Here is a 24,473-nt window from a genome sequence, read left to right as displayed (position 1 = left end):
GCAAGGGGGTCGTCCAGTACGACCCAACTGCAGTTCAACCTATCCGTTGGGCGATTCTTTAGTTGACGAACTAGCGCCGCCGCACCGCCATTTCAATAATTTCAGGTTCGAAAGCCCAAAACTACACTTATCACAAATACATTGTTCAGCTATATAAGAGTTCACTATTTTGGAAATGTAAGCACAGTAATCCCTTCCTGTAGCGTAGATCATTGCTCCTTTATTAGAGTTGTCCTCCAATGCTATATCATATATAGGCGCCTAATTTCGCATTCACTTGAGGATCGCTGAACTTTCTCACCGCTGGTTTACTACTATCCTAGGAATAACTCACTGCTGAGTTAGAGACCTATATCAGTACTGCACTGCTCCAACCCCTCATCTTCCATCGCCTCAAACTCTGAGCAAATCCGATTATTCGGCATGGATAATTCATCCGCTGCCATCTATATTGACGGGGCTTTTAATTTTCGAAGTTTCGCTGGATATTCAAGCACTATCTCTCAGGACGCAATGACGCGTGATGGGTTCATTTGCCGATCTGGAAATCTTTCGAGTATCACATCTAAAGGCTTGGAAACCCTACGGGAGCTTCATATATCAACCATAATCTCCCTGACGGACAGTAAGGAAGCCGAAGTCCTGTACGCCAATGATCCCTTGTATTCGGGGAATCTGAAAGGCTTCAAGCTGCTTAAATTTCCATTATACCAAGAAGACTTTGACAAGAAGAGGCTTTTCGCTAAGTATAGCAGGTATGCATTAGAGGGTCAAATTGTCAGTTGGGCTTTCCTTTCTTACATGTATTTTGTTTTAATATGTCTCCAGGTTATTGCCCAAGAGTATGTGGCTATACTTCGAGCAGGGCCCGCCATCATCCGAAACATACTACTTCAGATACTCGACAACCCTGGCGAAGTGTACATCATCCATTGCTCAATGGGCAAAGATCGCACAGGAATTGTGTTTGCGATCCTGTTAAGTTTAGCTGGAGTTTCGAAAGAGACCGTGTCAGAAGAGTATAGCCTCAACGAAGTAGCTTTGGAACCGCTGCTCCCAAAGATCTCTGCCCTTGCGCAGCGGATCGCTCCCTGTAGTAGTAGTGAAATACAGGGCCGACGGGTCGCCCAGGAGGCAATTAAATCAAGGTATATATGATCCTGGGTATGTTGACAAGGTGCTAACGCTTACTTAGTAAAGATGCCATGCTTCTCACTCTTCAGATGGTCGAAGCCGAATTTGGAGGTGTTATTCGCTATGTTAAGGAAATATGTGGGCTGTCTGCAGAGGACATTGAACTCATTCAGCATCACTTGATACAAAAACGTCGTTGAACAGTTCCAGAGAGAAAGCTAGAAGTAGATGTCGTTAATAACAAACACTCCTGAGGTGATGCTTGTTGGAGAACCGAGAAGACAGTGAAATTACGATGGATGATTCTTCGGCATTTTGGGTTACCTTGTGGTCCTCCGTCAGAGGAATATGGCCACCCTTCAATAGAATAGACTTGGGCCGAGAGTGCTGAGTTTCTTGCTGGGAATTTGCGTTGCTACTGCTCATCGAGTTAATTTGAACAAAGTTCAACTTTGTGGGGCAGCCGACACTCCTCGGTACAGGGCTTAGCTTTGCAAGTTTCTGAATGCTGGCTCTTGATGTGACTCGGAATGATATAGAACTTAAATTGATGTTTCGTATTGTGAGCTTACTTGGAAAAGATCTCAAGTCCGATGCAGAGACATTTACCGCTGAGCTTTTGCAAGGTCACGCTAGTCAAGCTCTTGCAACTAATTTTATTACAAGCTACCCTGCTATGGGAAAAAAGATGGTATCCCGGTGTTCTTGGCTAGTGCATTGAAAGGGACAAGTTCAAACAAAGCAATTGGATGAAGCGAAGTTACTTTCGCAGGTTGAGGCTTAATTTATACTCAATAATTCCTAGCTTTTTTGGTTACCAAATTGGAGATAGATTTACAGTATATATATACAGTACACACAAGCCGTATATTTGTTATATCACTATCACCTAGTCTTGCCCGTTACCTAGAGGCTGTCTTCCGCCGCAGAACCTTACAATCTTTCTCCTTAACCTATTATATTCCTGGTGGGATCCAGGCGCTTAATTCAAATCCTATTCTGTATCTTTTACTACGATTTAATTATTTAATCTAAGCCCTTCGCTCGCCCTGATAGTGTATACGATCCAGAGATTGTTCATAACCTCATCCTATGTACTTCCATTGACGCATTCAAATACACGGTCAGAACTCTGCTGCTCGGTCGGATATTGATTCGTTTCAGGGCATCAGCGTGCGACAGCGCACGTCACACGTCACCAGTTACCGAAGAGCGTCGATCAGCGTCGATCTGGAGAGCCAGAATGGGTACTCCCGTGCCTCCCAGCTAGAACCTAGCCAAAAATCATCAAGGGCTGATTTGCCATCATTCTCAGTTCCGTCCATAGGTCATCAATTGGCACCAAATCTCATAACTTTTCTTAGATCATGGCTCTCAGTCGACTTAAGCAAGTCTCCGATCGCCCCTCCAAACCTCCACCAATCACGTAGCGTTGTCCAAGGTTTAGTCATCCCCCGCTTATCAATCGCCTCCGCCACCGGAGACAGATTGAAGATTCTCTTGATTCCCTCAAAAACTCTCTACAATAGAGAATACAAGGCGCGATCACACATCACGATGGCGCCCTATGTGGAGGAGCCCAACGACGAAGCGGCCTTTGCGCCTACCAAACGCGCTCCCGATCTTGTCGCTCCTGAACCAGGTTCGTTTTCGTCCCGCGGAGGACTGATCGCAATCGTGTCTAACTGATACCACAGAACACTGCCCTGGCCCCGAATCTGAGCAAGCTGGTCAAGGAGACGCCTGCGCCGGCTGCCCAAACCAGCAAATCTGCGCCTCCGCCCCGAAAGGCCCCGACCCGGATATCCCCATCATAACAGAGCGCCTCTCCCAAATTCGCCACAAGATCCTCGTGCTCTCCGGCAAAGGCGGCGTCGGCAAATCCACCTTCTCAACCCTCCTGTCGCACGCATTCGCCGCAAACCCAGACTCGACCGTCGGTATCATGGACACGGATATCTGCGGCCCCTCGATCCCCAAAATGATGGGCGTTGAGACCGAGACCATCCACGTGAGCAATGCGGGGTGGAGTCCGGTCTGGGTTACTGATAACCTCGGCGCGATGAGCGTGCAGTTCATGCTGCCCAACCGCGACGACGCAGTCATCTGGCGTGGACCAAAGAAGAATGGTCTGATCAAGCAGTTCCTCAAAGATGTGGATTGGGGCGAACTGGACTATTTGATTGTGGATACCCCGCCGGGCACCTCCGATGAACATCTGTCTGTGAACTCGCTGCTGAAGGAATCGGGTGTCGACGGTGCTGTCGTCGTGACTACGCCTCAGGAGGTTTCGTTGCTGGATGTGCGCAAGGAGATCGATTTCTGTCGCAAGGCGGGGATCAAGATCCTCGGTTTGGTTGAAAATATGTCTGGATTCGTGTGCCCCAACTGTACACACCAGTCCCAGATTTTCCGTGCCACAACAGGCGGGGACGAAGGCTGGCCAAGAAAATGGGTATCCCGTTTCTTGGGGCTGTGCCTTTGGATCCTCGTGTGGGCATGGCTTGTGACTTTGGTGAGAGCTTTGTGGAGAATTTCCCGGATAGTCCTGCATCCAAGGCTATCAAGCGGGTTGTGCGGGCAGTAGGCCAGGCAGTCGGAGAGGACCCAGAGCATGTTTTGCCGGAGGAAATGGTAGGCTAACGTTGTTCTACGCATTGTTGTTTTCTTTTTAGCGTTTTGCATTTGGTTCTGGATGGAAGGAGATTCCAGCTAGATACGGCGTTTTTGATAGATATTCTTATGCCAGCTCGTACGATCATGAACAAAAGCATTCTTATCAAGTCTAGTTCCTCACAGGTGACTCGGAGTCAGGTGTTGCTCCCCACACTTCGTTTTAGGCAATAGGCTCGGGCTTTATCTACATTTGCCCTCCTAGATATCAGACCAGCTTCCACACCAGGTTCCAAGAAATGACACCCGTCTGCTCTAAAATTCACCAGGATCAATTTTGACGGTTTCTCCTCCAGATACTAGCAAAAAGCCGTTGCTGGTTCTCTGATTTCTCTTCTACAACTACTCGACCTTCACGTCTTGGTTTTGTATGGCCTTAGCACCCCGCTCCAAGAAATGACACCAATGTCTACATTCCTTGACCTCAGGCTTGTACCTTGTCATAGATGGCAGTCCAATATAATTTAATCGACCACTGTATGCCCCCAAAAAGCCCTTCTCAATATCTAAGCTGATTTCTACGTCGTGTCCATCGTTTGCAGAAGTACACGCTTATAGCTAGCCAAAGAGCGATACCTCGTAGCCTCTAAGATGGGAAGTAGCCAGCGACCGGAGGGATTCAACCCTTCGCCGGTGCAACTCATCACCTCGCCAGCGACCTCCAGCTGAGCAAACCAGCCGCCCGGGGAAATACCAATATTCAGCTGAGGCACCTTGTCGTCAATAATCCTATCAGTGTCACTCCTCTGGAAAGGTGACTTGGTGGTAAGAAGAGAACGCAGCGGAGACAGTAATGCACATAGTTACTATAGCTGCCACACAACGCATGGCTGAACCTAGGTTTAATTGGTATCTAAATCAAAACAAACATAGTTGGGACAGCCAGATCTCTGCACGCTCATTCGAACGAGCAAGGGCGACCTAGCGATTCCCGCGATAAGAGGGCCTTAGGTGGTCGCAGCAGATAGTAAATGACTTCCAGCCATACTTTAATGAGAGATGTAAGGTAAGCTGGACCCGTCAATCCTGGGCAATGCAACAAGCGCAGGGGTACTCGGACGAACACCCTCATAGGCCAATCGGGACTGTGGAGATCCGATGCGTTCGAGGGCGGAGCACCTCGTACCTGCATTTCAATCTCCCCCATTAGAGGATGTTATGCTGATTATCCGAACGCGCGGCCCAAGCAGCTGCAATGAAGGATTTTTATGCCAAATCCCCTTGTTTGCTGGGGTGATAGATCTAGATCAAGATCTCTAGCCCTAGCCCCATTGGGTTCCCGCCTCGAAGCAGAGACAAAGGGCTCTCTGTTAGATTGGAATGGAACTATTCGAATGTTTCATGGCCTACTCTTGGCTTTCCTGTGATTGAGCCCATGTTGCATCTAAAAGTAAGAGATGGTGCGCAATCCCCAAAGCCCCATAGACAAAATCGACCCATCAGACCATAGGAGGCGATCAGAGATGAAGAATGGGAGCTATCCGCCCAACTTCTGCGACGGAGTATGATTCCATCGCTCCGTTTCAAGGTCTCAGGGGCGTTGCCTCCAGCCCCATGATTGGCCCCACGCCTGGGACGGTGTTTCAGGTCCACCGCCAGTCTTCCACTGCAACCACTGACGCGCACGAGATGTGCTTAGTTGACGCGGGCGCCAAGGGAGACTCCACCGACCTCAGACACCCCGCCGTTGCAAACAAATGAGCTGCCAGCAGCCCAGCGCCGGGCCTCTCCAACTCGCTGTCCTCCCCTTTACTGACTCCACCGATGGACCCAGCTAAGGCGCCAGACCCAGCGCTTGGCCACCCTGAGCTCTGTGGCTTGGAAAATCGTCCTGTGTCTGCAACGTTCATAGGTGGATTAGTAGGAAATGGCGAAAAAAAAATTGGAAACAGCTACGTACCTGAGGGCGCCATAGTGCCGCACAATGCTTCGTCAACTCCTTTATAGATCTGTAGCCGCCCCAGGATCTGCCGATGCTTCCTTTTTGACGACAGCTTAGAGCACTCTTGCTCATCCATCCGCTCTTGTTTACCACCCACTCTCCTTCACCCTTTGTTTTTTTTTTTGCTTCAACCTGCTGGTTCAGGTCCCCAAGGCTGTACCCTTCTTTTTTTTAGCCTTGTTCATTCACTCTGATTCCAGCGACCTAAAGTTCTACAGGCCCTGGAGGTCCCTCGGTTTTACTCTTCTAGACCAAAAAGGAACAAGCCTCACCCATTCTGACACTCGCTGGCCGGTCCTAAAAAAAATCATCATGCATCTGTTACTCTCGCTCGCACTTTTCCTTGTTCTGGGCTACAATGCCCTCGCATTACCGACTATGCATCGCCCTGTTCACCATGTCCGAAGATCTCGATCTTTCCAGATTGACCGCTTTAAGCGTAGCGACTACGTCCGTCATGGACAAAGAGATCTCCAGAAAGCCTATCGCAAGTACGGCATTATCGCCTCGGCGTCAAGCAATAACGAACCATACTCGTCTGATCCTTTCGATTTCGAACCTTTTGTCTGGGGTTTTGGAGGCTCTGGTACTCCAAGCGACTCCGCTACTTCATCCAACTCCGCCACTACATCCGGGACAGCGACGACCACAAGCGATTCGACAGAAAGCCAGACCACCGCGGCTTCTTCCGAAGAGACTGGTTCTGTAGCAGCCAAGTCTGTCCAGGGCGACTCTGAATTTGTGTCTCCAGTTTTGATTGGTGGTCAGACTATCTCTCTGGACTTCGACACTGGATCTGCAGATATGTACGTTACCTGATATACAATCCCCGCTGCCCCGGAGGGGGAAAAAGGTCAAAAAAAAAATAAGACACGAGAACTAACCTTCATATAGGTGGGTTCTGGGCAGCTCTCTCTCCTCCAAGGCCTCGAGCGACCGCAAGTTCTATGACCCCAAGACTTCCAGCGATTACGAAGAGGTCGACGGTAGCTTCAACATTCAGTACGGCGACAACAGCTATGCCAACGGCGACCTCGCCCAAGATCTCGTGAACATCGGCGGCGCCATCGTCCCCAAACAAGTCTTCGGCATCGCAACCGATGCCTCCAGCGAATTTCTCCAAGACACCGCCTCCGACGGGCTACTCGGCCTCAGCTTCTCCAAGCTCAACAGCTTCAAGCCAGGCCCCCAAAAGACCTTCTTCGACAACGTTGCTGCGGACCTCGAAGAGCCCGTCTTCACGACCCGCCTGCGCACGGACGCCGTCGGCGAGTACGGGTTCGGCGTCATCGACCACAGCCTGTACCAGGGCACGATGGCGAATATCAGCGTGGACTCGTCGGCCGGGTTCTGGGCGTTCAAGTCGGCGGCGTACGCGGTTGGGAACGGAGAACTGACCGATTTCGACGACGTGACGACCGCCATTGCAGACACGGGGACTACACTGATGCTGCTGAGTCCGACTGTGGTCAAGGCGTACTATGCGCAGGTCAGCGGGGCGTCGTACGCGAGTAGTGTGGGCGGATATGTCTTCCCGTGCAGCACTACGCCGCCGAATCTGACGATGAAACTGGGGGATAGTTTCACCGCTACTGTGCCGGGGGCTTATATCAATTACTCCCAGGTCGGAACGAACAAGACTTCTGGTGAAACAAGTAAGTTTTTTTTTCTTTGTCTTTGTTTTTTTTCAGCGTGGTTCTGAGGATTGGCTTGCTAATTCTTTCTTTTTTTTGGCAGTCTGTATGGGTGGTGTGCAGTCTAATCAGGGGTCTAATATGCAGATCTTTGGTGATGTCTTCCTCAAGTCGTTCTATGTTGTCTTCGACCAGCGCGGTCCTTCTCTGGGAATCGCTTTGACTAAATAGACCACCTCAGTCGTTGCCGGGGTCTCATTCAAGTGGGAGCGATACAGAATATTTGCTTTAGATCATACTCTTCGAGTTGTAGATAGTTTCCCCACTGCTCGGTTCAAGCCGATGGCAATTTCTATGAAGCATAGTCTGATCTTTCTACGGGGTACGATCATTATTAATTGTCCAATGGGCAGTAGACTTAACTATAAAACTTGCAATCTCTGTTCGTTTTCTCGTGGGTATGCATAAGAATCTTTTTATTTTAGTGATGTCACAACGCTACAGTAGGCCAAACTCCCAACACTTTACCGCACAGCAGCATTCTTCAGAGTCTTGACAGTGCAGATCACACCGGAAGCCGTCACCAGCTTTCCAAGCGCAGGCTTGCCTTCCTGCTCCTTGGCAACAGGGACGGCACTACTATCAAAGGCAACCTCCAGATCGTCGGTGGTGGTAAAACCAGGCTGGAAGGTCTCCCAGATCTTCTTCTTGGGGTTCAGGACCTTCTCTGGCTCACCCTCGGACCAGCCCTGGAAGGTGATACGCTCACCGGCGGGCGCATCGGCGGGAGGGTTCACGAGCTCGACGGGACCGGCGTGGGCATCACCTCCTCGGGGACGCGGGGAGAGGCGGCTAAAACCATCGCACAGGACTTGATGCCTCGCATGGTCACGGGCTTCAGGTTGCAGACGGCAACGATCTTACGACCCTGCATCTCCTCGAGAGGAACCAGGCCATTCAGACCGGAGCAGACTGTTCCGCACAGTCTTGCCCGTCTCCTCATCCACAGTGGTGTTCTCGGTGCCGGGAGCGTCGCCCACGTCGACGGTAGAAACATAGAGGGAGTCGGCATTGGGGTGGTTGATAGCGCGCAAGATGTGGCCGACACGCAGGTCGATCAGAGATGGAGAGGGAGGGGTAACGGGGGCCGCGGGGGCCTTGGGAGCCTTGGGGGCCTTCTCCTTCTTCTCCTTCTTGGAGGTCTTGTGGCCGGCAGCGGCAGCGGCAGCAGCAGCAGCAGCAGCATCAGAAGCAGGAGCGGGAGCGTCACCCTGAGCAGCCTTCTCGGGCTTGCCCTGGCCTACGACGAGGGGCTTCTCGCCCTTCGGGTCGGCGTTTTGGGCATTGGCCTTCTCGCGCTTCTTGCGCTCCTTCTCTTCCTTGAGGTCGACGGGCTTGGGCACATATTTCACGTCGTTCACATCGATCTGGACCTTCTCCTCCTCGGGGATCTGTAGGGAGAAGAGCTTGGCATTCTGCACAAAGTCGATGTGGCGCACGATGTGGTGGAAGCCCTTCTCTCCGGTGCGCTCCTCGGGCGACCATTTCTCCACGAGAGGTGCGACGAGGGCGTAGACGGCGATATCTGCGACCGAGGGCTTCGAGCCGAGCAGGGTGGTGCGGGTGGCGAGATGAGTGTTCAACTGGACAAGGATGTTGTTCGCAATGGTGCTGTCACCAGCAGCCAGAGCATTCTTCAGGCCAGCGGTTGAGGCGAGCCATTGCTTGATGTCGGCTTCCTCGGCCTCCCCAAAGTTCACCGTAGGAAAAATTTTGGGCGAGGCGTGCAAATAATCCGGCTCGGTCGCATCGGGAGAGACCGCGGAAGGGTATGAGCGGTAGAGGAGCGAGAGGAGAGAGGACTCGGGGGCTGCTGCGGTCGCCATGGTGAATGCACGTGGAGGAGAAGAAAGAAAAGAAAATCGAGGAGGGGTACCGCTCTGTGTCATCTGGACCCGCGGGGTGGTGGTTCGGGCCCGCAATGGGCTCACCCACCTGGAAGACGCTAGCTTGCCCAACATCTGCAATTGGGACTGCAGAGCTGCCTTTGTTACTTTTCTGAGCACGCGAGCCCCCGAAGCTTTCCGCATGCCAATTTTAAGGCGTCGGGCGATTTGATGACTCAGCTGAGTCCTGTTCACCTGGGCACCTAGGCAACTTGTGGCCCCCGGCATTGTGTCCATGGACCTGACTGCACTGTGCGAGGCTTTGATGCCATATGAATTGGGGATTGCCCAAGACTGGGTACTACTATTGGATACACTGAAGTCTTTTTCAGGCACATACAGTATGAAGAAAGCCCCCAACGCCTGTCCATAGTTCTATATATCATGCTATCTATACATGTAGGGTTTCATAATAATATTCATCAATGAGCTGCGATAAGATCATCAGCTGGATGTATGCAACGAAAGAAAAAGCCTCAGTCAAGTGGATCCGAGACAACTATTGTTGGCGTTGTTGGGGGCCCAACTCGTGGTGTTGCAGGAAGACTTTCTGCTATAGACGGGTCCGATGTACCATGCTGTGGTTCTGGTGACGATCGATCCGAGGTCGGCGAACTGGTAAACGCTCCACGATCTACAAAGCTGGGGACCTCGAACGAATTCGAACGAGAAGGAAGGGTCTTTGAATGGGGCCGGCGAATAAAAGCCGGCTTCGGAGATCGTACAGGTAACGAGAGCTGGCGATTGGGAGTCTCGCGGGGCGTCCTAGAGCTGCCTTCACCATTAGAATATTCACTGCCGACAAAGCTTGTCGCTCTGGATCGAGTGATCGGAGTGCTTTCGAAGATATTCTTCATATCCTGGTAGTGCTCATTGCGAAAGCTCTCGGCTGGGACCTCAGGGAATGTAGTTCTCTCGTTTACCTCGAACCCATTCTCTTCGAAGTTAGTGTGCGCTTTGGTGGCGAGGTAGCCACTAGCTGCATTGAAGAACCGTGCCACGGTTCGCCGTCCCCCTGGGTCATCTTCTCCGGGCAGAGTTGTGATTTGACTCAGTTTCGGAAATGATGGATAAGAAACAGTCTCCTCCATCTCAACCGTGGCTTCTTGATCACTATCCCTAGAGGAAGGCCCAGAGCTCGTTGATCCCAACCTGTCTCGGTACATCTCATCACCACCGCAGGTGGGACAGGGTGGCACGGGGTTTTTCGAAGGCTTGTCTTCCTTATCCATTTCAGCGGCAAAAAGAAGATAAAGCGAGCCGACTATAGCAAGACCGGTACCAACGACGGGCGCCCATTGACCTGCGATAGGATTATGTTAGCTCCAATGGAATGGCACCATCTCTTGGCTCAACGGGACAGATCAGTCTTACCGACACTGGACATGGGTTCCGTTTGATAATTCACTGGAGCGCTCCAGAAGTTCATCTCCCCCTTGACGAGGATCGCTAGGACCCCAGCAGCAAAGACGGGGATCTCTATCAGCCTTAGCCACTCGCGGATCTTGGTTGCGATCCCTGACATTTGGATTGGAGTAGCTCCGTTGGTGCCTTCAATAGGCTCATTCTCCTTCTTTAACCGCTTTGTACCAGAGATCTGATCCCACCTGTCGTCCAGAATCTTGATCCACATCGAGACCAAGGACAAGATAGCCGGGACACAGCAGGCGGCCGCGAGTAAAGTGGCGGTGTTAAAATCCAGCTGATGGGGGGGTTGGGATCACATAGATATTGTTTGCTGCGCCTTGTCGTAGTGGGGAAAACGGTCCATCTTCAACTGTACAAACCATGCCGCATGAACTTCCGTAGAGAAATTCCCCTGCTTTCTTCCAGGAAACAGAGGCCGGGTCGTCTGCAGGGCAAGTGGTTGGGAGAGGCGAATGAATTCTACGGTCAAACTGAGGAGTCCCGCAAGGAGGAGGCCTGTCCATAAGAATATGATTTCGCGGCCCGGATTGTGGAAATATGTGGCCGAAAGTCTTACTGTTGCTGGTGCTGTCAGAATCCCGATAGCGCACAGCTGAAAAGCTCCGTACACATCCATATCGACCGCTCCTGCCAGGGTAGGGGCTCAATTAGTCCAAGGGGCCTTTCGTCATTGGCTTTTTGACGGTAGATCATGCTCACCATCGACGTGGAGCGATGCGAGGACAATCCCATGCAACGCAGCCACAGCAGGGAAGAGTAACACAGCAGCTAAGCAAGCATTACGAATGAACTCGGCCTTGCGGGCAAATACACAGGCGGCGATTAGGACGTAGTATCTGCCGGGGTCAGGGGATGCTATCTTGCTGAGGACACGGAAGGGGGGGTGATACAAATATCGGGTGCCAGGTCCGTACTGGCCGGACACTGGCCATGCGCATACAACTTCTAAAGCTGCAGTAGTTGCATTTGGAGCCGCAGTTGGGGCAGTGCGGCGCACCAAGGCGGGTTCTAGGAGGGTTTCTGGGGTCAAGATTGCTGGCATTGCTAAGGATCCACCCCCCTATGTGGGAGATGCAGGGAGCAACGGGTCTCTTTGGAATTCATGAAGCACTGTCTCTGATGACACGCAGATCTTAAGACAAGACAGAGCCTCCCCCAGGGGTCTTATCCACGGGCGGGGGAGTAGAGTCCGTCCAGCACGCGCCATGCGGGCAAGTCGAGAGTTCGTCAGCAACAGCCTCATTTTCCATTTCAGGACCTTCGGCAATGTGTGGGGATTGGACGCCACAGGAGCAATACCAGCCATAATTCGCCTTCACTAGAGCTCCTTCGAGCGGGAAATGCCTCCATGGTTGGGGAAGCGACGGACACCCGGGTGAATACGAGAAGGGCGCCACTCGGCGCTCTTGATTGGCACCTTCACAGCCAAGAGCATTTCGCGCGGTGGCAGTGCCTGCATGGCACGCTCTTTGACTTAGCCCGTCACTCAAGATTCGAGAAACATTCTAGCCGATCTGCGATATTTCTTGAGGCATTTAGCATCGGGGCGTAGGTGCTGCTTGTCCCGGAGGAGCCTCCTTGCAGCCTCTCAGAGAATCCTGATAGTGACGAATGGAAAGAGAGAGATAGCGGTAGAAATAGGGTTTTTTTTCTCCATTTCCTATTTCGTTCTCTCTCGGGGTTGCTGATTCGCTAGGTCTCTTTTGCAAAGTTGGGCGGAATTCAGGCTTCGCGGGATCTTTAAAGACGATCTTGGCGTACCAAGAACTTTACCTTGGGACCCCCGCAGGTCTGACAAGTAGGGCTCATATTCCCAACTTCAGGCTAATCATTCCTGGTCTAGCTGGCTCGTGCCAGCCGACTTGCCGCTGATTTGTGCCTTATGGGCTCCATTGAGGCTTAGGTTTTGCAAATTTTCCTTTCCACCCTGCGGCCTCGAAGCTGGGGCATTTAAGCACAAGGAGCCTCAAGTGTGACGCTCAACCCTTCCCATTCCCTGGCAGGTTTCGAGCCTTGAGCTATCGGCACGACTGATCACTACTCACGTGCCAAAAGGTGCTAAGGCTCTCGTCCCGTGGCAACAGGCGACTCTGGTTGAAGCTGTCGCGTGCAGAATGTCGATGCGCTGAGGTCGCACCAACCGAATCTCATCCGCGAATTAATCTTCGCCCTTCATTCCGGTATTCGGGGCTTGGGTATTTGAACCTCCTACCACGAAGCTACCACTACAAGCGGAGCTAGCCTTAAGAGGCTGCACATGCGCCAGGCGTGTCTACCGGTTCACTTGTACTTGCCTTCCGTTCCCAAAGTCCTCCCCAAAAGAGGAAGCGGTCCGCAATGCCGGCAAACAACAGTCTTGATACCAGCGAAATCAAAAATTGGAGGTCCATCATAACGCTGATTGTCTTTGTTGTTACAAGTAAGTGAATTCGATCGAGCGAACAATATCCTGGGGGTGGGGAAACTAATTTCTACCCCAGATATTATTGTGCTGTTTCCTTTTCACGTCCCGATATACATTCCGCGATGGCTTTACAACGCAATTTTAAGCAGCCTCTACAAAACGCGCATAATCCCTCGGCCGAAAGCCCCTCAAAATCATGAAAAGCAAAGCTTATTTGTGGCCTTGCGATTCCCTTTGAACTTCGTGACAGCACCCTTAATAGCAGATTTATTCCTCCTCGCAATTCTTGCAATTGGTCGGCAAGAGGTACACGATGGAACTGTCGGCGCGGACAACATTGTCCCTCTGGACATTATGGGTTTCTTTCTGACTCTCGCTTACATCGCCATCTCTATCGATGCATCCGGCCTGATCAGATACTTGGCCTTTAAGGTCCTGCAAAAAGGTGGAGACGTAGGGCACCGGCTGTTCTTCTATCTCTACGCCTTTTTCTTTATTCTGGGCAGCTTCATCGGCAACGATCCCATCATTTTGTCAGGAACGGCATTTTTGGCCTACATGACCCGGGTGTCAAGTAACATTGTTCACCCCCGAGCCTGGATCCATAGTCAATTCGCAGTGGCCAATATCGCCTCTGCTATTCTCGTTTCATCAAACCCAACCAATCTGGTTCTTGCCGGCGCTTTCCAGATCAAGTTCATCGTGTACACGGCTAACATGATCGTTCCCGTGGTTGTAACTGCAATTGTGGTGTTTCCTTTCCTACTCTACATCCTGTTTGCCGACTTATCCCTTATCCCTGTCTCTATCAAGATGCACGAGCTCTCGGAAGAGGCAAAGAAACGCAAACCGGTGAACCCGAATATTCCTCATGCCCGAGGTAATGCGGAACTTGAAGAGGAAGAAGAGGTCAACAACGAGCAAGGGAAAACACTCTCATTGGAAGAAATCATGAACCCATTCCTAGACAAAAAGGGAGCCGGATTCGGAGCTCTGATCATGGCTGCTACTCTGATCACTCTCCTGGCTCTCAATGCCGCTAGTAACTCTGGTCATGAGAGACCTGTGTTCTGGGTAACTTTACCAGCAGCTTTCGTCATGTTCTGCTTTGATGTTGGGATGGGCTGGCTTCATCGGCATGAAACTCGTGAAATTGCCGCCAGGGGCAGGCGAGAGATCGAAATCGCTCGGACGGAAAGATGGAGGCGCGAGTCAGCCAAAGCCTCACCCGAGCAACCTGCCTTGGATCAACACGGCCATCCGGCTCAACAGGAAGGTGTTCGTTCTGCCGATGAGATCTCCTTGGGGGCTGCTGCCAACGATGTCGATATGAAATCACCTCAGGGCGCCGCCGTCACTCGTCTCTCTGCCTCGGGTTTGACAGAAAAAGAGCGGTTTCCCGAGATTCAAACCCCCCACCGCAGCCTCCTTATCTGACTCGCAGGGAGTTATACTCACCTCTTCGCCAGAGCCCATGGGCCAATCGCTACCTACCGCTGTCGATCCGGAGAAACGTGATAGTTTCGATTCCACGAGCGAGCAAGAGCCCGCCACCCTGTGGTCACTGGTGGCGAAGTCATACCGATGGATGCAGGAGACATTCCCCACCGTGACGGTGGTGGTTTCTCACATGCCCTTCCCCCCTAGTCCCATTTGCACTGGCCATGTTCGTCCTGGTGCAGGCTCTGGTGACAAAAGGCTGGGTTCCTGTGTTTGCCTACGGCTGGGACCACTGGGTGAATAAGACTGGGACTGTAGGCGCTATCGGTGGAATGGCCTTTTTATCTGTGATTCTCTGCAACGTGAGTAGCTTCCCATTTCAATAGCCTGCTTGAGTGCTCTGACCTTATATCCGAGATCAGTTTGCGGGAACAAACATCGGTACAACTATTCTGCTCTCCCGGGTCATCCAAGCATGGATGCAGATTCACCGTGAAAACGGTATTCCTATCAGCGACCGGACGTTCTGGGCTACCGTGTACAGCATGGCCATCGGCGTCAACTTCGGTGCCTTCAGTACTGCGTTTAGTGCATCGCTGGCTGGCCTTCTGTGGCGAGACATTCTTGCGAGGAAACATATCCGCGTGGGCAGCCTGGAGTTTGCGCGTGTCAATCTCCCTATCATCGCTATCACCATGGCTGTCGGATGCACTGTTCTTGTCGGCGAGGTGTACATTATCAGAAGCAACAAGCCATATGATGCGTGAGGCAGGGGGGTTTTTGCGCGATGGTTTTACCGAGCTCGAAGCTGGCTGAATCATGTTTCTAATTCCGCTTTCCTGCCCTTTAGATTACGGCTGCATAGCTTGGTATGTCCGCTACTTCAGCTGGCCATGTAACGAAATCACGCGTAATGAATTATGAGAGGCTATGCATTTTTTTTTTTAAAAAAAAAAATCATGATCGATATCTCGGCGTCCATTGATGCCATTTCTCAAACCCGCTCATGAGATACTCCAGCCCTTTGACGTATCGCTCCATATCAGGGCTGAGGAGGTGTCCGTTATCGCGTGTGGTTGTCTCTACGGTTTCTTTGAAACTAGCCTCTAGTTCGCGGCAGTAGCTGTACATCAGCCGCTTGCAAGCCGTGTGGGACAGCCCTATCTCTTGGGACAACACGTGGATTGCAGAGAACGGGTGCGAACCGTCTGTTGGCCGGGCCTGGTATGCCTTCCATTCCTTTTCCCAGCTGTAGATGTCGTTCAAAACACCGAGGAATCGGAATGTGTAACTTTCCAGAGCACTGATCTGTTTGAGGTCGCCACTGTTGATGTCCAGATTGGCGCCGAATCTGATAAGTGCAGTATAGAAGCTGTCGTATTAGTTAATAACTAGCTCTTCAGTCTGGTAAGGTGAAAGTGAAGATACGTACGGTCTCCCGACATCGATCTCGCGGTGCTCAAGATAGGAGCCTAAATCCTTCACCGAGGTGCGCTCTGGGGCTGTCTGAGCCATGAGCAGAGAGCAGAATCCTTGAACCAGCTCGTTGGCCAGTTTTTCGTCGATGCTCTGAGCGAGCTGGATGGTGTCGGCAAGCATCCACTCGACGCAGACGCTCTTGTTCGGTGTGGACTGGCGACGTGCGATCTGTATGATACGCGCCCGGTAAGAGAGCATGTCTGACAAGTTCATGTTATCTAGCTGGTCTGTTCCAAGGGTCAGCAATGCTCGACTCGGGGTCGTGATCGTACCAACCATCAATAAGCAGGGGCAAGTAATGCATCCGGCAGGTCGCTTCGACGCGGTCCTCCAGCGTCAACGGGAAGAAGCAACTGAAGGCTCGCGAGAATCCCACATCGTAAAATGCCTGTTTCTCCTTCTCGCTCGCAAAATTCCAGTGCTCACCGAAGTACGGCTCGACTTGTGCTTGGATCTTCTCCCACCCGAGGTCGTGAGTTTTGAAGTCTAGCTGGCTGGGAGCAGGCTCCATCGGTCGACTCTGCGCCGAAGCACCAGCTGTTGAATAATTCCGTCGGCATGGGAATACACTGTGCCTTGCTGGGAATACTTTTGGTACATGGACAAATCTGTATGGTCGCGTGCGGGACCCCGGAGGCAGGAGATGCTGCGGGGCGACCTGTCTTAAATTAGGCCGCATCATGATGCGAAGTTGGCCGGTATGCAAGGAGCCGTGGATGAACCAGCGCTCGATCATCGCTCCGGACCTTCAGCTCTAGGGGCGACGAGCGCAAGTGGAGACTCTTGGAAGCTCATCCCGTTGCGCTCGTTTTGAGGTGAAGCTGCGATAAGATAAGCACAGACCAACTCCAGCGCTGATGTCACTGAATGATCTCTTCCCCGTGGATGCGTCAAGTCCCGCATCAAGTCCGCTATATGCTCTCATCGACCGTCGGCAACAAGGCCTTGAATCCTCTTCGTGTTGCTTCAACTCGGCTTCAAGCGACCAGGCTCTTGATTGAAGGTAGCCCCGCCAAAGTGTCAACTTTCTCGACGATGGGACTTCCGGGTGATAAACCGCGCCATGCTCAGGCTCCTTGGCGTGAGCAGCTAAGCTCGCACCTGGACAGAACCCAAGTCTACGAGTTTACGATTGCTACTATTGGCTATGACTCGAAGGGCCGTCCAGTACCGCGGGTTCGCACCTGCGGCTGTCGTGGCTTTTTCCCCGAGTTAGAGCTCCATCCCAGTGGGCAGAAGGATATGGATGAGCAAGTAGAAGACGGGGGCAACCCACCTGTCTACGAGAGTGATCTGCTGACATTTACTACCGATATCCGGATGGAGAAGCTTCATCAGCTTGATGCATCTGGCAATGCTGTTGAGGCTGTCTTCTGGCTCAAGGACTTGATGATCCAATGGCGAATCAAGGGTACAGCACTCTCCATTGGAAATCCATCTGTTGACTCCAAAGAACAAGAGCATCGAAAGGCACTCGGTGACTGGCTGCGGCCAAAGGAGGGCGCTGGGGATATTCAGAAATGGACTTGGGAGAAGGCTGTAACAAAGTACTTTGCAAATCATTCGCCTGTAATGCGAGGTATGTATCCGGTCGATCTTCGTGCAGATTTGATATTCTACATGTCCCCCTTCCCCTGCAATACCCGACTAAATCTATAAAGATCTCAAACCCTCTTGCCCGTGTTACTGTTTTTTTGTGTCCTAACTAGCCATACAGGCTCATTTAAGAGCCCTCCTCCAGGGCAGCCCCGCTCAAAAATCCCCGACAATCCAGAGCTCCAACTAGGGCAGAAAGTCACTGATCTTCATGACCCTATTGCCAGGGAGAATTTCCGAGTTGTAGCTATTGTCCCAGAAGAAGCTGAGTATCTCGATCTTTCCAACGCAGACGATGTTCGACGGTGGAAGTGGGATTTCCAAGCTGCTGGAAGTGAAGGCAACTCGACTGGAAGATGGAATGAAAGTGAATTATGGCCATAGTTTGGTAATGGTGGATCCTGTTAGTAGTGAACACATGATTACTGAAAAGAAGATATGGTTAGACAGCTGCCAGAGCGGAGAAAAAGAGGCTGCATTCACTCATTCACTCATGCACATGGAACCAGTATCAATGAAACCGCAGCCCAACAGGCCCAGGTGGACTCCTGTGAACACGGGTGAATGCTCGAGTCATAACATTCCCCTTAAGTTCAAACTAGCGAGTCCACATTCACTGTATGCTTAGGGAAGAACCTTGGGGCATATAAGGATGTAGGCCCCCCCTCCGGCCCCTCTAGCTTGTAACCAATCTTCGCTGTGACAATTGCTTTCTCACGATGGGAAAGCTCCGTGTCAAATTCGCTGTTCAGGAGGAGGCCGGTGCCCACGCCGCTCCTTCTGGGTCCCGCAAGAAGCCTGGGCATGCTTGCCCAGACTGCAGGGCCCGGAAGGTCAAGTGCGGGCACGGGGGTGACGGTGAGGTGGATGTCGCCGGAGCAGAAGTAAGTACTCACTCCCTTAGCTGTTCACTTTTCTTCTTTGTGTTTTGCCATCTTCCGCCTTCTTGTCTGCCTTGTTCCCCCCGCCTCTTGACTTTGTTTACCTTGCAAACACTGATCATCACCAAGGCTCCCCCTCCTCCCGCCTCGACCACCACCATGGCAAAGGCGCCATTCACCAAGCGGGCCAAGTTGCCCAAGGCCAAAGTCAACAAGGGCCCAAGTGGCAACAGCCAGAACAGCAAGGTTGCCAAGGGCAAGAAGGACAAGGCCATCAACAAGGCCCAGAAGCTTCGCCTCAAGCGCGCGGTGGAGGCCGAGAACGCGGCCGATTCCACCAACTCCAGCTCCGGTCTTTCTACCACGCCTCCCACCGAGTCTGATGAAGACACCTCCAACCTGGCCAAACGCGCCTCTGATGATGGCGAGTCACGTCCAGGAAAACGCGCCAAGCGCCGTCGCAGTGAAAAGGCTGAAGCTCCCACTGTCGACCTCACGGGAAATACCGACGCCACCTCTTCTCGCACCGCTCCCACCCATGCTACTTTCCCCGACCTACCCTCTTTGCCTGACGATAACCTTGAGGCCTCCGCAATCGTGGCAATGCACGTCGTCTATGCCCGTCGGGTTGCGAAGGCGGGCCGAGACTTTGAAGAGAAGATCGCAAAGGCCAAGGAAGCCGTCGACGCCGCCATGGCTGCAAGCCGTGAGATGACCGACTGTGTTCAAATGTGGAGAGACGCTTGGGCAGGCGGCAACTAATTGTGCCCACCGGTCCCTATGATTGACGTCAAGTCTCAGGTATTGCGCAAGGGTTACTGCGTACTGCGTTGATTGGTCCAGGCTGCTTCGGAGCTGTTCTGTTCTGCTCTCTTTTTTTCTTTCAGAGGGGGTTATCTGGGATCGAACGTGCTGGCCATGTATCGCAATCTCATACTTTGTTGTCCCTAATCTCCTGTGTTTATTCTTACCTAGGCTCCAAGGGATCTTCGTTCCCATATGATTAGTGATCAAATCGCAGTCTGTTCAACCACAGACTATTTTTTGGATGGGGACTTGGATGCAGTAGACCGGAGGGCTTAAAGCCTCCAAACCATATTCCAGAAAGACAGATAAGAAGCGGGTGGCGGACGTGTCCCAGGTGGTATGATGCGCAGGTAATCCTCCGTACTATGCAAATCCCTTTCATGCAGTCATTACCATACAAGCCCACGCATTGATGATGCTGATCAGCCAATCACCGACCGAAGTCGAATTGCAGTTCCATGGCCATCTCGGCCCCGTCCGCACCCGCTGCCGCTACAAGATCGACCCGGACAAGGCGGCAGAGCCAGGACACCATCGTAACAGAATTAGAGGGCTTCCTTTTTCCCCTCCCAGGACTTTGAGACCCACGGTACGTGTCATATTGCCTCCCTGGAAAATGTATCCGGTCCCGACTGTGTTCCAGCAGTGTTGTTGGTCGCCTGAGATTAGACAGTTAATCTCGTTGGACGAATGATGTGCGAGGATCCAGTGCTTCGTCCAACCCCTGGTATCCCGGTCCGATATTTGTCATGGTCACCGAACATCTCCGTATGCCAAAGCACTGGAGGAAGATGAGGACGCATCGGTAAACCATCTAGGTTGGACAATAGCGGGAAATTTTGTTGGGCAATCGACTGAGATCCTCGACATCCTCGACATCCTCGACTCAAGTACGTGGGGGGATGTCCCCAGCGCATCACAAACCCTCGTCCATTACAGACCTGCAGAGATAGGGTCTTTTCACCGCTCCTTGTGGAATGTACCTATGGCATGGCACACTTTTCCCACGGCATGCAACAGCAATGCAGTCGACCATAACATGGGGTAAAAGGAGCAGAGACTATCCGGTTTTGACATGGCGTAGAGAAATGGCCCGAACCGTACCGTATGTACATACGTATATGGCAGGGTATTGTAACGGTATCGGGAGCGTAATCCTGACGGGGCCCTGACAAAAGCACCAAAAGTTTCGGGTTTACCGTAATTTCCCATTTCCCCTTCCAGAACCCTCAATGGGGCCTTTATGGTCTTATTTCCCTCCAGCCCCTCCCCAGATTCCTCCTCCATCTCTCTGCAACCTCAGTCGCCGTTGCAGAGCCATAAAACCTGGCGGCCTGTGACTCTCACGATTACGACGAAACGACTTTCATCTCTCAATAGTACTTGGCGCCTCCGAATTCTCTCACAACTACCAGCCCGAAACACCGGAGGAAGCCTCAAGGTAGCCGTCCATCTCTATAGAAATACAGCCTTGGTATGGCCAATTCCATGGATGCTCTGGGAGCGTTCTCTCATCTACGAACCAATCTACCTACCTGGATCACCCGCGTGTCTGAACTAGCCGCACATACCGCTGCCAGACACTCCGAATACTCCGAAGCATACCGTCGCCATGCTGCCTATAAGCCCAAGCCGCGCCGCCACAAGAGCAGCTCCGTATGCTCCGTCCGCACAGACGACGTTGTTCCTTTGTCCCAGCAGAAATCTCCATCCCCAGAACGCCATTCTCTGGTAGAATCCGCCACCAAAGAAGACACACCGACTCAACAGGCTGGGCGCAAGCGCAGCTCAGACGAGGCCCCTTCTATCGACTCGGGCGACCGGTACGAGTATGTCAGTACTCGCCACAATGTGATTATCGACTACGACGGCCACACGCAGAAGGAGTTGGAGGAAATTGCCCGGGACATCGGCCTTGCTCGCAACAACATCCGGCGCGCCAAGATAGCGCTGCTCGGGCGTGGGGGCTTCCGAACAAATATTCTCAACAAGTCCGCCAATCTGAGCACACGGGTCGAGTCGTCGCCGCTGCCTGCATTGTCATGCGTGCGTAGTACACGGACCGGGTCTGCCCTGGTTGGTGTCACGACGGGGTCGGCCAATGGTATGCGCCAGGATTCGCCCTTTGATTTTGCGGACAAGCAGCTGGAGGTTGCCCATGGGCTCTGCGAGACAGCCGCGTGCCAGGTTCTTCGATCGGGAGACTGTGCCACCGAATTGGATGGTGTGGAGGAGAAGTTCAAGATGCTTCTGGACATGGTCAAGAACGAGGTCGCTCGTCTTGAAGAAGAAAAGAAGCAGCAGGAAGCGAAGGAGGCCGAGGAGAGAGAGAAAAGTCAGCAGCAAGAGGGCTTAGCACCGGTGGCTGATGAGGCGCCTTCGAAGCCTCCCGTCGGTGCGGCTGCTCGACTGGCCCGTCTGGGTACGTTAACTGCTAATAAATCCTCTTACGCTTCGACCGCCATGTCCGGTGCCATTGAGGTCGACGATGGCTCCTCTACCTCTGCAGAGTCCATTGACCTTTCTGCGATTCGATCAACCCGGATTCGCGTTTAACAGATGCCACATCATTCTTTCTCAAAGCCGTCTTGCAATCTAGCGTTGAACCCATCTCAAAAGCGTTATTCTTGGTTGATTTCCGACGTTTAACTATACCAAGCATCTGTTTTTTTTTTTCCTGCTTTGTTTTTCCCCCTCTCTGTCGCCATAGGGGGTGTTCATCGATTTGTGCGGAGGCTTTATGCCTATAACAAACACAACTTCCACTAGAGCAACACCACTCTGGGAGTATGTTCCGCGACCTATTTTCTTATTTATTTGCATTCTTTTTACTGTTACTCGTGTTTCCTCGGGCGATGTCTACGTCTGTTATTGGTGCGGTCCATTCGATCTTTGTTCATCATTTTGCATCGGCTTGCGACCATTGGCGAGGAGCGAACGGAGTTGTTTACGGAGTTTTGGGCATAATGTTTGCATTTTGTTACTCGCTTTATCGTGGATTACATCCAGTATCCATCATTTACCTGGAATCGGATTTCATATCTCTCATCGGTACGACGCAACCCCACCGTATTCCTTTTTTCCGTAGCCCTAGTAACATACGAAGGACGGCCTCTTAGCGTTGGCACTATACAGTACGCTTTTCCCTTCTCCACTTGTCAATCGGTAAGAAAGAAAGGGACCGCGTAATCGACAAATAAAAACTTAACTGTGCATGCCTCACGATGCATGACCGTTACCTGTCAGTGGAGGGCAATAAACATCCAAGCCGCTGATTCGCAAGCATGGACGAAGGAGCAGCGGATACCGGCACGGGCCACACTACTCGGGGTCCTCTCGCGGCCCTCTTTGGGTTGACAAAGATTTGGCTACCCAACGATCTTACTACCGTCTCCGAGCGCTCCCTACCCAGGAGAGCAGGGAGACGGTTGCATTGCTCGACGAGGAAGGTGTGAACGGACGCCCTTCGAGTTGGATGATACGTTAATAATTACAGGACTCGGCGTTGCCAAGTGGGGGCGCCCTGCTGCTACGTGGTTGGCTTGTTGGTTATGTGAATCTTCCTCGTCGATCATGCGGATGAGGCTGTTTCGCATTGCGATCCATGATCGCCTCCTGGACCGTAGAGTAGGTCTAGGCGCTGCTATAATTACACGAATGAGTTCCACTGAATCCACAGCAGGGTAGGCAACTCCATTGGGAAGGGGGGTGGTGCGTCGGGCATATGGAGACCTGGAGAATGGAGGGGGAAGGGAGGGGGGAAAAGGCGAGCATTCTACACGACTGTTCATCCACCTCGCAAGATGGCACTCCTTACAGTTAGATCCGAGTTTCGCCACGAGGTGGTGTTACAAGAACTGGGTCGATCGATTATCTAGTACTTTTGTCCAGCAGACCCTGGTCGGCGCAAGCCACCGTGGAAAAGGACTTGTCAGGGGTTTGAATAGAAACACGCTAAGGAAAGATATCTTGTTTTGAATTCTGGGTGGTATGAAGACAAGTTCTAAAGCTTCTCAACCCTAGAAGATAGCTCTAATATGCTTAAACTGAATAGGGCCTTCCTATACCTCGAGTCCTGTATTGTTTGTACGATTATACCCGACGCATACAGAACGGTAACAATACCCGCCCCGCACGGCTCGAGTTTAACTCTCCCCTGAATGGTCAGGTCGATCCCGCGGATTCCACGACAAAAGCACGAGTACAAAAGTTTGGTACGCATGCCTGGCCGATGATGCAACTCGATCTCGATATCCGGAGCCAAAGCAAGTCCATTGCCTTGTCTTTGGCAGACAGGATATGGGATGGACGGCTTCCATAGATTCGCGGGCGTGAAGTGAGGACTCTCCTATCGCGTTATACTCTGCGCTATCGAGATACATCATTGTACATATGCACGCATGCAAGATGACTTGTCGCTGCACAAAGGGCGAACCTTAGACGAGGTGCTTGTGCTAGCGGAAATCACGTTGATACCTATTGGAGAAAAAAAGACAACCTATGAACCGTCGGACCGAGTCCGAGAAACTTGAACGGAGCCGAATAGAAATCTGTCTGCAAATGCTGGGCCAAGCTCCCTGTGTCTTGCTTAAGTGAAACAGCGTGCAGAGTCTGAATGAATTTGGTGCACACTGATACGAGAAGCCGATTCAGTACTTCTATAGAAAGAGAAGATCTCGACATGGTACGTAATACGCCCATGCCACAAGTAAACCGGTGAGCGCCGATAGGCCAATGGGACAGTAGGTTTGAGCTAAATGGTTAAGGTTGGCAAGGAGGTTGAGTCGACTCCGAGTCTTGGTGTAGAATCAGTCCACCACCCCAACTCCGTTCAAGATTCAAGTAGGAAGTCTTGCGAACCCTTTATGGAAGTTGGAGGGGTACGCCAACCTTCTGTAATACAATATGCCAATGCCAAGTATACGAAATGGGCATTTGCTAGAATTGACATGACGTTCCATTTGGTCTGTACAGGGATCTGCATTTCGGATATCAGAGCGTAATACAGACTAAGTACCGTTGCTGCTCGTTGAGAGGATTTGGAATTGGCTTCGACGCATTTCCACACTAGGGAGAACCATGCATTGGAGGCCTGGATCCATGTACTTT

General features: G+C 51.9%; 13 protein-coding genes across 13 annotated transcripts; 9 read left to right on the top strand and 4 right to left on the bottom strand.

The window, feature by feature from the left end:
* Positions 1-513: 513 nt before the first annotated feature.
* N7468_001450 (tyrosine-protein phosphatase) lies at positions 514-1,334 on the top strand (the record flags this gene model as incomplete). The annotated part of the gene is made up of 3 exons (XM_058470747.1): positions 514-777; positions 829-1,148; positions 1,196-1,334. 3 exons carry the CDS (start codon positions 514-516, stop codon positions 1,332-1,334), a joined length of 723 nt encoding a protein of 240 aa, XP_058333888.1.
* A 1,357-nt stretch (positions 1,335-2,691) lies between these two features.
* On the top strand, positions 2,692-3,777 carry nbp35 (Fe-S cluster-binding ATPase; the record flags this gene model as incomplete). Its single annotated transcript, XM_058470746.1, has 3 exons — positions 2,692-2,776; positions 2,832-3,485; positions 3,542-3,777. 3 exons carry the CDS (start codon positions 2,692-2,694, stop codon positions 3,775-3,777), a joined length of 975 nt encoding a protein of 324 aa, XP_058333887.1.
* A 548-nt stretch (positions 3,778-4,325) lies between these two features.
* Positions 4,326-4,635, bottom strand: N7468_001448 (uncharacterized protein; the record flags this gene model as incomplete). Its single annotated transcript, XM_058470745.1, has 2 exons — positions 4,326-4,553; positions 4,615-4,635. The coding sequence occupies 2 exons, from the start codon at positions 4,633-4,635 to the stop codon at positions 4,326-4,328; spliced, it is 249 nt and encodes an 82-aa protein (XP_058333886.1).
* Positions 4,636-5,277: 642 nt separating this feature from the next.
* On the top strand, positions 5,278-5,508 carry N7468_001447 (uncharacterized protein; the record flags this gene model as incomplete). Its single annotated transcript, XM_058470744.1, has 1 exon — positions 5,278-5,508. One exon carries the CDS (start codon positions 5,278-5,280, stop codon positions 5,506-5,508), a length of 231 nt encoding a protein of 76 aa, XP_058333885.1.
* Positions 5,509-6,061: 553 nt separating this feature from the next.
* N7468_001446 (pepsin-like aspartic protease) lies at positions 6,062-7,614 on the top strand (the record flags this gene model as incomplete). The annotated part of the gene is made up of 3 exons (XM_058470743.1): positions 6,062-6,555; positions 6,644-7,373; positions 7,441-7,614. 3 exons carry the CDS (start codon positions 6,062-6,064, stop codon positions 7,612-7,614), a joined length of 1,398 nt encoding a protein of 465 aa, XP_058333884.1.
* Positions 7,615-7,907: 293 nt separating this feature from the next.
* On the bottom strand, positions 7,908-9,269 carry N7468_001445 (putative cofactor for methionyl- and glutamyl-tRNA synthetases; the record flags this gene model as incomplete). The annotated part of the gene is made up of 2 exons (XM_058470742.1): positions 7,908-8,235; positions 8,308-9,269. 2 exons carry the CDS (start codon positions 9,267-9,269, stop codon positions 7,908-7,910), a joined length of 1,290 nt encoding a protein of 429 aa, XP_058333883.1.
* A 536-nt stretch (positions 9,270-9,805) lies between these two features.
* Positions 9,806-11,799, bottom strand: N7468_001444 (uncharacterized protein; the record flags this gene model as incomplete). Its single annotated transcript, XM_058470741.1, has 4 exons — positions 9,806-10,632; positions 10,704-11,031; positions 11,113-11,384; positions 11,457-11,799. 4 exons carry the CDS (start codon positions 11,797-11,799, stop codon positions 9,806-9,808), a joined length of 1,770 nt encoding a protein of 589 aa, XP_058333882.1.
* A 1,295-nt stretch (positions 11,800-13,094) lies between these two features.
* Positions 13,095-15,368, top strand: N7468_001443 (putative arsenite efflux transporter ArsB-like; the record flags this gene model as incomplete). The annotated part of the gene is made up of 5 exons (XM_058470740.1): positions 13,095-13,176; positions 13,238-14,536; positions 14,586-14,782; positions 14,844-14,963; positions 15,024-15,368. 5 exons carry the CDS (start codon positions 13,095-13,097, stop codon positions 15,366-15,368), a joined length of 2,043 nt encoding a protein of 680 aa, XP_058333881.1.
* Positions 15,369-15,558: 190 nt separating this feature from the next.
* Positions 15,559-16,738, bottom strand: N7468_001442 (uncharacterized protein; the record flags this gene model as incomplete). The annotated part of the gene is made up of 3 exons (XM_058470739.1): positions 15,559-15,973; positions 16,034-16,307; positions 16,357-16,738. Coding segments are annotated over 3 exons (1,071 nt in total), but the record flags the coding sequence as incomplete, so codon positions are not given.
* A 257-nt stretch (positions 16,739-16,995) lies between these two features.
* Positions 16,996-18,060, top strand: N7468_001441 (uncharacterized protein; the record flags this gene model as incomplete). The annotated part of the gene is made up of 2 exons (XM_058470738.1): positions 16,996-17,659; positions 17,798-18,060. 2 exons carry the CDS (start codon positions 16,996-16,998, stop codon positions 18,058-18,060), a joined length of 927 nt encoding a protein of 308 aa, XP_058333879.1.
* Positions 18,061-18,395: 335 nt separating this feature from the next.
* N7468_001440 (uncharacterized protein) lies at positions 18,396-19,319 on the top strand (the record flags this gene model as incomplete). The annotated part of the gene is made up of 2 exons (XM_058470737.1): positions 18,396-18,560; positions 18,687-19,319. The coding sequence occupies 2 exons, from the start codon at positions 18,396-18,398 to the stop codon at positions 19,317-19,319; spliced, it is 798 nt and encodes a 265-aa protein (XP_058333878.1).
* A 460-nt stretch (positions 19,320-19,779) lies between these two features.
* N7468_001439 (uncharacterized protein) lies at positions 19,780-20,058 on the top strand (the record flags this gene model as incomplete). Its single annotated transcript, XM_058470736.1, has 1 exon — positions 19,780-20,058. One exon carries the CDS (start codon positions 19,780-19,782, stop codon positions 20,056-20,058), a length of 279 nt encoding a protein of 92 aa, XP_058333877.1.
* A 782-nt stretch (positions 20,059-20,840) lies between these two features.
* On the top strand, positions 20,841-21,920 carry N7468_001438 (uncharacterized protein; the record flags this gene model as incomplete). The annotated part of the gene is made up of 1 exon (XM_058470735.1): positions 20,841-21,920. The coding sequence occupies one exon, from the start codon at positions 20,841-20,843 to the stop codon at positions 21,918-21,920; it is 1,080 nt and encodes a 359-aa protein (XP_058333876.1).
* Positions 21,921-24,473: the final 2,553 nt, after the last annotated feature.

This window comes from Penicillium chermesinum (assembly GCF_028974085.1).
Source record: "Penicillium chermesinum strain IBT 19713 chromosome Unknown utg000002l:1.0-5270490.0:1.0-5274688.0, whole genome shotgun sequence".
Classification (NCBI taxonomy): domain Eukaryota; kingdom Fungi; phylum Ascomycota; class Eurotiomycetes; order Eurotiales; family Aspergillaceae; genus Penicillium; species Penicillium chermesinum.
This window is presented reverse-complemented; position numbering and strand designations above follow the sequence as displayed.